Raw genomic sequence first — 13,012 nt, 5'->3', positions numbered from 1 at the left:
ATACCCATTTTAATGTAATTTAGAGAGGGAAGAGGTGATATTACCAGAAGAGAGAGAAAAAAGAGTTCGACAACGAAGTCTTTCGACGAGTGGCGTGTTCGGCGGGGTAGTAGTCGACTACAGGAGATCACTCTTCTTCTTCTCTTTTTTCTTCATTTGCTTTGTACAACTAATAGCACTTAATTCCCCTTTTTGTCTGGTATATGAAACGGTGGAATGGTGAAACAGGTTAAGGAATTACACTTGTTCCCTCCCCTAAATGACACGGCGTGTTACGTGTTCGATCATCGCATATTCTGTCCATACGCGTTCGGATATCAGCCTTCGGAAATACTAAAAATTTAACATAAACTAATAAAAATATGTAGATCATTATGGTGCTGTCTGGTTTTCAAGAAAAATATCAATCTCCTAAAAACTATACCGTGCTATCCTTATATTCTAGAAATTTTGACTGAAAATACCCTTTTAACCTTAATTATACATTTTAAGGTCTCAATAGATTCAGTACTTTAATTAGAGTCACATAAGTGCGTATTTTAGAACTCGGTTCTCACAGTATCAAGCCTAGAAGTCGGCTCTATATTTTGTCAATTCCATTACTACGGAGACTATTTAGCATTCCCATGTTTGAGTTGTAATAAATAAATGCTTATGTTGAATTATCTATTTTGAGATTTGACCTTCAATAAAGTAATTTTTTCCAGAAATTAGTAATATTTAATGCCTCCAATTTTTATTCGAAAAATCGGGGCATTAAACACACACACACACTCACTCACTCACTCACTCTCTCTCTCTCTCTCTTTCCTCCCACCCTACCTCCTACCACCCTAAACCCCCTAGACCCAACTGTGCCCAGCTGCTTCCAACTCCATCCCAGCCATCTCCCACTTCTCGATCATCTCCATCTTCTCTGCTCCCTCCAATCCTCCTATAAATTCCACCCTTTCCCTCTCCATTCGAACCACAACAACAATCACACACACCTCTCTCCCTTCTTCACGTCCATAACCAGTAGAGAATAGGAGAGAGAAAGCTTGGAGCTCCTCCCATTGTAGAGACCCTTGTTTTAAGTTCGATAATTTCGGTGCTTAAATGAAAATTAGAAAATCGGGATAATGTGAAATGTTGTGTGAATATGAGATTTGAGGCGAATGTGCGAGAACTTAGAGGTGAGAGACGTTAGTGTAACGCAAAGATCATGGAGTATGTATAGGAGTGGGTGTGAGAACCACACAATCCACCCCCTCCCTCCCTCTCTATCCGAACTCTCTCTACTCTCTCGGCTCTCTCTCTCAAACTCTCACACTCTAACACCCTAAAATACTTCAAACCCACTTCGATCAGCCACAAGTTTTCGCATTCAAGTATTCTAGAGCTTGGAAATTTGTGGGTTTGAGCTCGGAGAGGAGTATTTGGTTGATTCAAGATTTTCGGAGCTAGGGCTTGCTTGTTTGAGCTTGGGTTTCGTTCTTTGACTTCGAGGTAAAGATTTCTCACTTCTATTATGTGTTTATGTATTGATTTGGTATTTGGATCGTGCCCTAGATCGTTACTTTCGTTGTTAGAATTGTCCTTGTGAAATCTAAAAATTGTGCACTGAAAACCCAGGTCCTACCGGTAGGAGTTTGGCTCTACCGGTAGAAACATTGTCTAGTAGTGTCATTTTTGTAAAATTCTGATCTCCTACTAGTAGTAGGAAGTTGTGTCCTACCGGAAGGGAATGCAAAATCTGCATTTTTGGAAAAACTTTGAACTGGCATAACTTTTTCATCCGAACTCCATTTTGGGCAAATTTTATATTGAAATTCATGTGCCAGAAATCTACTTTCTAATGGTGGTGGTCTCATCTCCTAATTCTTGATCGATAAGGTTTGGTAGCCAAAATAAGATAGACATGTTCGTATACTTTGGGTATTCCTTTTTCCTTAGAATTGTTGAGTGAGACACGGATGTTCTTAGGTTTGTCTGAGTACATAATTGAATGGTTAGACGAGGCTATTGGCACACTTAAGGCTTTGTAGTAGTCGTTGGGTTCCGTATGAGCCAATTGATACCGAAACGAGAGTTTAGATAACATAATGAATATTGGTGGGTGAAGGTTGTGTGTGCTGACATGCGATGTGAAAAACGAACATGTGGAACACTCCGCTAAGTTAAACAACACTAGGCGTAAATATGAGAGACATTTCCCTCACAATTGATGTGTGGTACATCTCTTGCGTAGCTTGTACGGTTTAAAGAGTTGCTAGGATGAAATCTATGAATCATTGTGAGCAAGTGCCCTTTGATGTATAATATGTACAAGCTTAAATGACGATATAAGAAACTAATGGCGTAATGATAGCGAGTTGACTGGAGTGGAATTTATTCGTACTATTTCTATGTGAATAAGTCTTCGTTGTGAGTTCACTATATGTGATTGAGATGAATGACTAAATTGTAAGGTGTATCGGAGGAATTGTGGTATGATGACCTATGATGTGTGACTTGAATTAGCTCCATCAGTGAGGGAGGTACTAGTGGGGAGTAACACGACTCCGTAAACGGCCCGACAGGAGCAAATGCTAATAATATATTCAGGACCTACTAACGGGTAAGATATCTAGTAGGGGGGTATCGAGATCCCTTAAATGGCCCGCAGGAGCTTTTGCTCATGACACAGAATGATAAGGAAATTGTGACACGATGTGAATGAAAATGGGGTATCATTGTGAAAGTGTGAGTGATATGAAAGACATTGGCGTTACGATTTTTGATTATGATAGTTTCATAAGTCAATATATCGGATTGGTGATTTTAAATAAGATGAGGGGCAGTGGCAGAACCTATCATCTTTCAAATGTGATCCCGGAGAAGTAGCATTGAATGAAATGCATGCATTCTAGTGCATATTTTCGAAAGAGGTGGTAAATGAGGCTCGTGGACATTTTGGTAGAACATGTTTTGAAAATGTAATAGAACCTTAACTCTATTTCTTCTAATAATGTAATATGTTCAAACTCATGGAGTTGGATCTGTAATTTAATGACTAGGACATGGTGAACTCTTTTGGGGTATTATGTAAGATAATGTGAGAAGTTTTATTTATGAAAAATTATCTTTATTTATGTTAAAAATTGAGGGCGTGACACCCCATAGTTTAGAGAGAGAAAAATGGGTTTTGACTTTAACCATCCCCAAGCATTTCATAAATAGCCACCAATCACTCCAAACCCAAGCCAAACCCTCGTTCCCGTCATCTCCCTGCGAAATTGAAAACTTTGAAAAACCCGTCTTAAACTTGTTTCAACCGAACCCTAGCTAGATAACTCTTTTCCCACTCTCCCTAAGTATGATAGAGTAGTTTTGACTAGTTAATCGGGCTTGAAACGAGCCCAAACAGAAAAAAATAGCTTACATGCGTTTCTGCATTTTAGCTATTATGATATTATTTTTGGGCTACTCTATTTGATATTATTTATGAAGATGATGGCCCTTCTGATATTTATTTTATAATTTTGATATTATTATTATGACACACGACTAAATATTATTTTGCTAACTATGTAATATTAATTGGGTATAAAATATAATAGTTATATCACTTTAATTTTTTCTGTTAAATTAAGTGAAGAAATCATGAGTTTTGTACAAAAGTAGATTATATGTGTAGCCAAATTTGTCCCTACTATATCTTAATGATCTTTAGCATTACTGATTGAATATATATATATATATATATATATATATATATATATATATATATATATATATATATATACACACACACACTATTTAATTAATAAAATGGTTCGTATAGTAAATCTTGAAAATAAAAAATTAGTAAATAAAAATAAATCAATATACGAGTATTATAAAAGGATAAAGTAGTATATTTTTATAAATGATATAAAAGTGAATTGATTTGTAAACTCATGTTAGAAAATATTTCAACTAATTTATAAGTAATAGAAGGGGGAAAAAAAGAATATAGTAAGCTAATAAATTATAAGTTATTTTAGAAAATTTAGAAACTAAGAATTAAGTGTAAGAGTATAATAAGGGAAAAAAAAAGAGGAAAAGAACATGAAGATATTTCATGTTTATGTTAAGTAAAGGAAACAATAATATTTAAGTATATATATAAAAAAAGAAAAGAAAAGAAACAAAATAATATTTAAAATCTTAAATTAGATTTGTGATCGAACACCATTTTTTAGTTTTTCCACTGCCTAATTGTTAGCAACAAGGCAAAAAATAATATTGTGTATATAACTTAAAGTGGTGCGAATATATAGATTCCCAAAATCTCCAAAATTTTCCGCAAAAAAATAGGGTACTCTTTCTTTTTTTTTTTTTTTTGTACCTGAGCAACCGGTTGTCGTAAGTTTTTTCATAATCTTTAGTAAGTTTTAGCCTTATTCAATGGCAAGGGTTGCCTTACTCAATGATATATGTACCTGTTCTGTGGTAAGTAATTTTTCATTTTTTTGTCAAAAGTTCACAAAATCATCTCAATTTTAACAAAATCACTCTACTTTTTGATTTTTGGTTTTGATCCAAGGGCTATGATTTACCTATTTTTAATCCAATGATCTATATTCATTGAAAGTATAATGTTCCCATGCCTCTTGGAAGTATCATGGAAGTTTTGTTTTGGTTAGGTTGTTGGGAGATGAATCCATTTTATTTCCATTTGACCAAAAAAAAATAAAATCCATTTGATGGCTAATCAAAGTAGAAATTTGCAGTTTTTGTTTAGGATGTGTACTTGATGCTGCTTGAGATATTCAGAGGTGTTCCGGTTTTTTAAAAAAGCAACTTTTAAAAAAGGAAAGTAATTTTAAGTTCAAAAATTATGTATTTACGCAAATGATTTTCCTACCAATATAGGTCTTATTTGATAGATAAGATATTTTAAACGATGCAAAAAAATTTAAAAAGTATTTCTCATTTTTATTATATTTAAGCTTGAAATACTTTTTTTTTTTTAAAAAGAATGTTTAGAAAAAAAGCGGAACGCCCCCACTAATCGCTCGTATAATTTAACCGTACTTTTTATCACCACAGCACCACTATACCAGAACAAAAAAAGGTCGCCTCTGTACCCAAAAGTCCTTCCCTTTCTGTTGTCAAGTTAAAAACCCATCTCAAACCCGCCCAAAATCCACGACAGACTCGTACGAAGATCACCACCACAACCACTGTCGTCTCCGCCACCTCCACGCCGCCGCATCTGGCGATCGTCATCTTACCGGAACCACCCCGTGCGCGAACGTCACTGGTTCTCTTCAATTTTTCCCATTTCCACTTTACGCCTCCAAAACCCTAAAGCGAAAACCCCCAGAACCCACCCCCGCGATGAAGGACCGGCCGCCGCCGTCGTCCTACGGCGCCGTTTACGTCCCTCCGCACCAGCGCCTGCGCTCCGTCATTACTTCCGCATCTTCTTCCTCCAATACCTCCTCCTCTGCCCCCGCCGTCGACTCCAAAACTGTAACTACTAACAGCAACAGCAGCAGCTTCTCAAACCCTAGAGGCGGCAGTCCCAACCCGTCCTCTTACCCTTACTTGCCCCACCAACAATTCCAACAGCAGCAGCAGCAGAAGAGGAATTCGCAACTCGATTCCTACCCTTATTTGTTTGAGGAAGGTTCTGATCGCGACGTGGAGCCGTCGTACGATCCCGTGAGTCTCTCTCGCTCTCTCTCTCTCTCTCCCTCTCTCTCTCCGTTTTTCTTCCGTTAATTTGTTTTGTTTGTTGAAGCTGAATGCGTATTCGGGGAAAAAGAAACCGAAAGGGATCAAAATGTGGGGGCAACGCCCACATTGTGGACCGTGGTTGTGTTTTAAGTTGAACTAGTTGGACAGCTACTTTGCATCATATGTGTATTCGTCTAGTTAAATTATTGGAGATTTGAAGAGATTATGGTGAAAATTTTGATTATTGAGTGATCATTTTATGAATATTTATCCAGTCTTGCACCTGATAAACAGAACTCTACAGGCACGTAGTCTCTCTCTCTCTCTCTCTCTCTCTCTCTCTCTCTCTCTCTCTCTCTCCTATGAAAACCCGATATTTTATTTAAAGTTCGATAATTTTAGAAGACATCAGTATCTGACCATCAGATACCTAGGGTCGGTATATTATGTCTTTGAAAGCTCAATAAACGGACTCCTCAAGGCACTTTTTTACAAACCAGGAGCTGTTGGATGTTACTCAGTACTGCTATAACTTAGCAACCAAAAAGCTTTGCATCAAACTTAAGCCTCTTCGAATTGGCCACAGGGCAACAGCCTCTGATGTCCCACACCATTGCGACAGGAGGGGGACTTGCCCATCAGCCTACTTGCCTACTTTGTCAAGAGGTGGCAGGTCTCACAAAATTAATGTGGGTTCGAGCTTAGGGAATCAGTAAATATTGGGTTGAACTCAGGACATTTGGAGCAGTTTTATGGGTTAACCACAGCTGGCGAATTGGCTCCTAATAGTCAACGGGACAGGATCCACCCCTTTTGAGTGGTATCAGGTCTGTCTCTGGAACTGTGTTCGGTGTTTGTGCACTTAGCTTTCTCGCAAGATTGATGTGGGTTGAACTTTGGCAAAAAATCAACGTGCTTCCGAACAGGGTGTCAGATATTTGTGTTACCCGGAATTGTCCACAGGTTGGCTAACTCGCTACTAATGGTAAGTTTTGAAAGCTCAGCGGGAGCCAGATAAGGTCATACTTCATTAAATTGCGCGTGGACAAGTATAGTTGTGGTAGCTCAGCAAGGGCCGCCCATTTTCCCCCCTTTGACAAGCGAGAAGTAATCCACCAAAGAGGTGCCAAAAGGGAGTATGCCCTTTGCAAATGGCCAAAGGCATTTCCCCCCATCTGTTCGTATGCCATTTTGGTTTTTTGTTGTCCTCGTTAACCTACAGTTGACCTATGTAACATCTGTACTTTGATGCAGCTAAAGTCTTCGGAAAATTGCAAGTCTCTGTTGTTGATTTGTGGTTTTTTTCTCACTGTCTTGTCCACTTAGGTGTACGGTGTTACCTTTAGCTTGTAATGAATGTTCCAATCTCAGATTTTATCCTTTATTGCCTTGCCACTCATCCATCTCTGTAGCCATTTCCATGTATATATGGTGTCATATACAAAGGTTTAGCTTTGTTTACAAAATTGCAACTTTTTATAGCACAATTGTGGGTGTGTTATTAGATTTGTAACTCCGCAGTTAGGTAGACAATGAAAACACCTCTTTGTGTTTGCTGTATATCGCTGCTGTGTGTAGTAGATACCCAAGTATATGATATCAGCCTCTTCCTCATCCCTCTCCAAGAGCTTTTTCTCCGAAGCTGTGGATATGTCAGTAAGCATATGAACTTTCTCCCACATTCTTTAGGGTGCTTCCACCTGTGATTACATCGAAGGGTGGAAATGGAAGATGACTACGCTTTTACGTAGCAAAGAGAAACAAGAGCTGGTTTCAAGAGACAAAAAGGATAGACTTGATTTTGAGCAAATAGCAGCTTTGGCAAGCAAAATGGGTTTGTATAGGTATATTCAAGCTACTTCATGCATAACTTTTTTGTGAGTACATTTGTTATTGGTTGATCAATTAGTTTTTCACTGGAAAACTTTTGCAGCCATCTATATGTAAAAGTTGTTGTCGTAAGTAAGGTTCCATTGCCAAACTACAGATTTGATCTGGATGAGAGGCGTCCTCAGAGAGAGGTATTTCTCAAGGTTTTCTGCATTTAATTCATTGGCATCTTTGTTAATTTTTAATGGTTCCCTAGCATAGTATAGCTTTGGATTCTACTCAGGTGCCCCAAAATACATCAGCCCTTTTTTCGTTGTTGAAGAAATCATTTACATATTTATAATGGTTTTGTGAAATAAAATAACATAAATGTTTGTCCTTAGGCTGTTATTAATTATCTCCTTTTCATTTATTAAAAAAGAAAACAATGGTACTTTGTTACTTAAAGAAACTCATTATGCAAGCTAAAAGTTACTACTACTTGCTGTTTTTTGTTTATCGGTTCCAGTACTATAGGGCTTACTTAGCTATGAATAGTGACACACCTAATTGGTTGTCACTTGTCACATCTGTGTACAACACGTTGGGGACACGCAACCTGCCAGGTACACTGGCGGAACGTACAAGTGGCATATATAATTATTTTTATTATTTTTAAGTAGGGAACACTCCTTATACCCTGTCTCAACTCTCAAGTTAGATATGGTAGGGGCCATGACAAGAGTTAATTTACAATATTTAAAACTTATTTCCTGGGTTAAATGATACTGTTTAAAAAATAAAAGGAAAATGGCAAATAAAGAATTTCGACCTAGTGAAACCCTCTTTCAATTAGTGAGATTGTATAAATTGAAATTTCAGTTTATATAATTATTCTTTTTTGTCGTATTCCCCGCCATGTCTATGTCCCCATTTAGAGATGCCGTGTCCCTTCCTGCTGTCCTGCATGTCTGTTGAATTTCGCATTGCTTGTGCCCGCCTACCCTCGTACCCTTCTCCTTACCTTTTTGCTTCTTGAGCCATCATTTGATAATTCTCATGGATTGACAGGTGAGCTTACCGCTTGGTCTGCAAAAGAGAGTGGATTCTTATCTTGGAGATTACCTTTCTCAAAAGTCTCGGAATATGGACAGTTTCCAGGATAATGGCTTTTCAAGATCAAACAGTAGTTGTAGTGTTGCCACTGATGAGGGGCTTTTTGAGCAACCAGAGCCACTACCTCAGAGTAAAGCTGCTATGGAGAAAGTCATTTGGAGAAGAAGTACGCAAATGCGCAGCCAGCAACAAGCTTGGCAGGTTCTTACTATCTTAGCACTTGTGGAGTAGCATCTCGTATGTGTATTGTGTGAACATTTTGGTTTGCTTTGCCCGTGTAAGAAGTTGAAAGTGAATATGTCTTTATGTCATGTTTCCGTACTTGGTGTCTAAGTTATCTATGCTTGCAAATATGAGAGAACAATTTTTTAGGGAGAATGATATGCATGTTTTTCCTTCATGTGCATAGGTACAATTTTTGTTGTGAGGAAATTATGTTACTTTTGTACATTTACACTTTCATGATACAACTATAAAGGTAAAAGAACGGCAGACATACATCTGTTAAACTGTCATAGTATTTGGTTGATTGATTTTCTTTTTTTGAGCTGTTTTTGTTTTGAACAATGAAATCCAATATTTGGTTGGTTGTGGGATGATGAACAATGAAATCCATGCTTCTTAGTCTGACGTATGATAACTTCATGTCTTCACACGTGGCAGACAGAGGATGAGTTCATAACAGGAATCTTCTTTCTTGTTGAAGCTTTCAGAAAGTCTTTATGACATCTAGAATTTTGGCTGCAATTGCTACTCCAATTCTGGGTAGCTTCAAGTATGAAAGATTATAGCTCGACCATGATCTTGTCTATGGTACCACTTGCCAACTGTTGTAATATTGCCAATTGAACTAGCATCAAAATTTAGCTTCAGTTAACTTTCCAAAAAAGAGAGGAAAAAGTAGGAATCGAGCTGCAATCTGAGGCCTAAGATATATGGCATCGAACAATTAACAAACATTGTTGTGTGGAATGCGGATAGTGTTGCAATATGCAATTATGCATGTAGATCAATTATCTTGATGGCAATTAAAGTATATTGTTTGATTCCTATGCACCTATGTTGCTTTACGTTAATTGTAGTTCTGTTTAAATTTTTCTTGCCCAATTAATCCTGGGTTCATGTGTTTGTTTTTTGGGGAAAGCAGAAAAGGCTCTGTTAGTAGCTGAATTTAGTAATAAACCATTAGTTGTTATGTTTCTTATTCATCTTGCCTTTTGTTCTGCATATGATTAAGAGTCGATTACTTCTTTTTTTTATCAGCAAAGAGTCGATTACTTTGTGTGTTTGCACATTTAATTCAGTGTTCTTTGCGAGTTGGGTTATTTTTTTGATCTGAATTTTCAGGATTTAGTGGTACAATTGTTGTGATACATTCATTTTTATAGGAATCTCCAGAGGGTAGAAAGATGCTGGAATTTCGTAGAAGTCTCCCTGCTTATAAAGAGAAGAATGCCTTATTGATGGCCATTTCAAATAATCAGGTTTTTTTTCTTCTGTTCTTGTTGATTGGTTGCCTGGCCCTATGTCACTGGAAAATTATGATGCACGGACACGGGGACACGGAAATTCTGAAAAAATGGGGACACAGTCACTGCGGGGGACACACCACGCGTATATTTATTTATTTATATTCATATATATTATATATATATATATTTCAATTTTTTTTTCCAAGTTTAAATGGCCCCCGAAAAGTTTTAATTTTTTTTTTAAAATTACAGTTTGGTCTCCAAAATTTTAAAAAATTACAATTTGACCCCTGACTTTAAAAAAATTACAGTTTGACCCCCTGTGTCCCCATTGGTGCCCCCCTGTGTCCCCAGCCTTGTCCCCCTCAAAAATTTAAATTAAATTATTGGACACGCCACGTAGCGTGTCGGACACGTGTCCCGTGTCCGGACACTGCGATACGTCGACCTCTAGAGGAGTCGGTGCTTCATACCTCTCCATTTGAGATGATGGATAAAAGAATAAGTATTTTACTTATTACCTTTGAAATGTTTTATTGTTTGCCACTTTCCTGGGGATGCTTTAATCTCGAATGATCTGAAGTCTTTTATATTGCCACCATCTTCAGTGTATAGCTTCTTTACATTTTTCTGAGCTTTTACTAAATCAAATGGAACTGAACTTGTCTACATGAATCCTTTTTTGCTGTTCTCTGTCAAGGACTGAAGGGTTATGTGGTTTTTTTAGCATAATGGAATGACATCGTGTGGTAATTAGGTATCTTCCCCCCTCCCCCGCCCCTCCTCCCTCCCCCCACCACCACCACATTGCTCTTGCTTACAGTTGCATCCAACGATATTTATAGCACATGACCCGAATTTTATTCCCTTCTTCTATATTTCAACTTATCCTCAGTTGGTGTTACTCCCAAGTCCTACCCTTTCCAAGCCTCTAATGCTCCAAAAGTGTGTGACTGGATCCTCTTATGTATGTAGTAATGTGGGCCTACTCAAATTTTGATCTGAGCTTCCGAAATGATGATAGATGATTTTGTTATTATGGAAACTTGGCTTTTTCTGTACGGTGTGGGACTGCCTAGTGTACCCTATTGGCATGTTCATATTGTATCATGAATGTATTCCTTAACAAATAACTTATGTGGACAATCGAATGCTAGATCACAAATAGGCTTCAATTAATATCTGTGCAATTTGTTTCCCACCTTCTCATGTCTGTATAATTGGCGGAGTTTTGTTTTTTTACAGGTTGTCATTATCTCAGGTGAAACTGGGTGTGGGAAGACCACACAGATTCCCCAATTCATTCTGGAATCTGAGATTGAGTCTGTTCGTGGAGTCCTATGTAGTATTATCTGTACTCAACCTCGCCGTATATCTGCTATGTCTGTTTCGGAAAGGGTTGCTGCAGAGAGGGGAGAGAAATTGGGTGAGACGGTGAGCTCTCTATTTAAAAGCTGAAGGGCGTTGGCCATTCCACTGCTTTTTTTCGGGATTTTGTATCTGTAGTAATGTTTCTCTCTTCATGGTTTTGCTTCTTCAAGGTTGGTTATAAAGTTAGGCTGGAGGGTATGAAAGGGAGGGACACCCACCTTCTCTTCTGCACGACAGGCATCTTGTTGAGAAGATTACTGGCAGACAGAAATCTGAAGGGTGTTACTTATGTAATTGTCGATGAGATTCATGAGCGTGGAATGAATGAAGGTAAAATTTCTTCTTAATTAAGGTTATCCTCGGCAGATGTGGTGTATTTTCTAACAAACGCATATGGTTTTCTAGATTTTTTGCTCATCGTACTAAAAGATCTTCTTCCTCGTCGGCCGGAACTGAGGCTAATTTTGATGAGTGCAACCTTAGATGCTGAGCTTTTCTCTTCCTACTTCGGTGGGGCTCCAATGGTTCATATTCCGGTGAGCTCATGAATAGTTCTACTCAGAAATGAATTCAATCACTTGTTGCTGTAGCTTTATAATAATAAATCATCTGCCTTTGTTCTCCTCGATGCTTGCTGCTATGTAGTTTCACCAGCTATTGGTAGTGTTGTCAAAATTTACGCCCAAATTGTTGACATCTGTGGAGCTTGCAAGCTTCTGGAGCCTCTTCTTTTACCATTGATGTCATTACTTGAGATTTTTCTATTTTAATCTGTGCTTACAGATGGCTGATGGCCTCAAACTTGTGTGGCTACCGGCTATTGAGGATTAAGAATTTCGCCTTTTCTAGGGGAAATGTGATTATCCGTGCCAACCCTGTAATCGTCAACGGTTATTAGAGTCTCAGATCTCTTAATTAATCTGTTGGGAATGTGCACAACTCGAGAGATTGTTGGGAATGTGCATGACTCAAGTATGTTCAGAAAAATGCATATTTCTACGCGGCTTATACCCTCTCTCATATTGTCCCTCTCCCCTACTTACTCAGATTATCTTCCCGCTCTCAATCAATCTCTCTCTAACCCTTCTTCCCACTCTCAATCAATCCCTCTCTTCTTACTCAGATTATGTTCATGCTCTTAGCTTCCTTTGTACAATGGAAAGTCTAATTTCGTTTCCATGCAGCAATTTTTGTCAGAATGCACAGGATGACACTTCCATTTAATGTAGGAAACTTGAAAACATTTAAATATTCTTTTCTTTTCATTTCTTTTGGTGATACATATGACCTTGAACTTGAGTTCTGTTTGTCTTCTGGATTTATTAGGGCTTTACCTACCCTGTTCATACTCATTTCCTGGAAAATGTTCTGGAAATGACTGGATACCAGTTGACCCCATACAATCAAATAGATGATTATGGTCAGGAAAAGACATGGAAAATGAACAAACAAGCTCCAAGAAAGAGGAAGAGCCAACTCGCTTCAGCTGTCGAGGTGTGGAAACATGGTTTGCAGCTGCTTCCATAACAGTAATGTTTTTTTGTGCTAATATCTTC

The 13,012-nt window shown here is 38.0% G+C and overlaps 1 protein-coding gene across 6 annotated transcripts in view; it reads left to right on the top strand.

Moving 5' to 3' along the window:
- LOC131302081 (DExH-box ATP-dependent RNA helicase DExH5, mitochondrial-like) overlaps positions 1-13,012 on the top strand; it is a 116,121-nt gene that overhangs the window by 91,603 nt on the left and 11,506 nt on the right. For 5 of the 6 annotated variants that reach the window (XR_009191595.1, XM_058328680.1, XM_058328678.1 and 2 more), the window contains 8 exons: positions 7,378-7,532; positions 7,622-7,709; positions 8,569-8,814; positions 10,002-10,097; positions 11,331-11,519; positions 11,627-11,786; positions 11,862-11,992; positions 12,783-12,950. Coding sequence is in view for 5 of the 6 variants with exons in the window: in XM_058328680.1 (XP_058184663.1) it covers positions 7,378-7,532; positions 7,622-7,709; positions 8,569-8,814; positions 10,002-10,097; positions 11,331-11,519; positions 11,627-11,786; positions 11,862-11,992; positions 12,783-12,950 (1,233 nt within the window). In the remaining variant the exon portion in view is untranslated. Of the gene's footprint in view, positions 1-5,070; positions 5,674-7,377; positions 7,533-7,621; positions 7,710-8,568; positions 8,815-10,001; positions 10,098-11,330; positions 11,520-11,626; positions 11,787-11,861; positions 11,993-12,782; positions 12,951-13,012 lie in introns of those variants that run through there. The other variant, XM_058328682.1, reaches the window with a different exon arrangement.

The sequence above is a fragment of the Rhododendron vialii genome, chromosome 9a (genome assembly GCF_030253575.1).
Source record: "Rhododendron vialii isolate Sample 1 chromosome 9a, ASM3025357v1".
NCBI lineage: Eukaryota > Viridiplantae > Streptophyta > Magnoliopsida > Ericales > Ericaceae > Rhododendron > Rhododendron vialii.
Note: the sequence above shows the minus strand (reverse complement) of the source record. Positions and strands in the feature narration are given on the sequence as shown.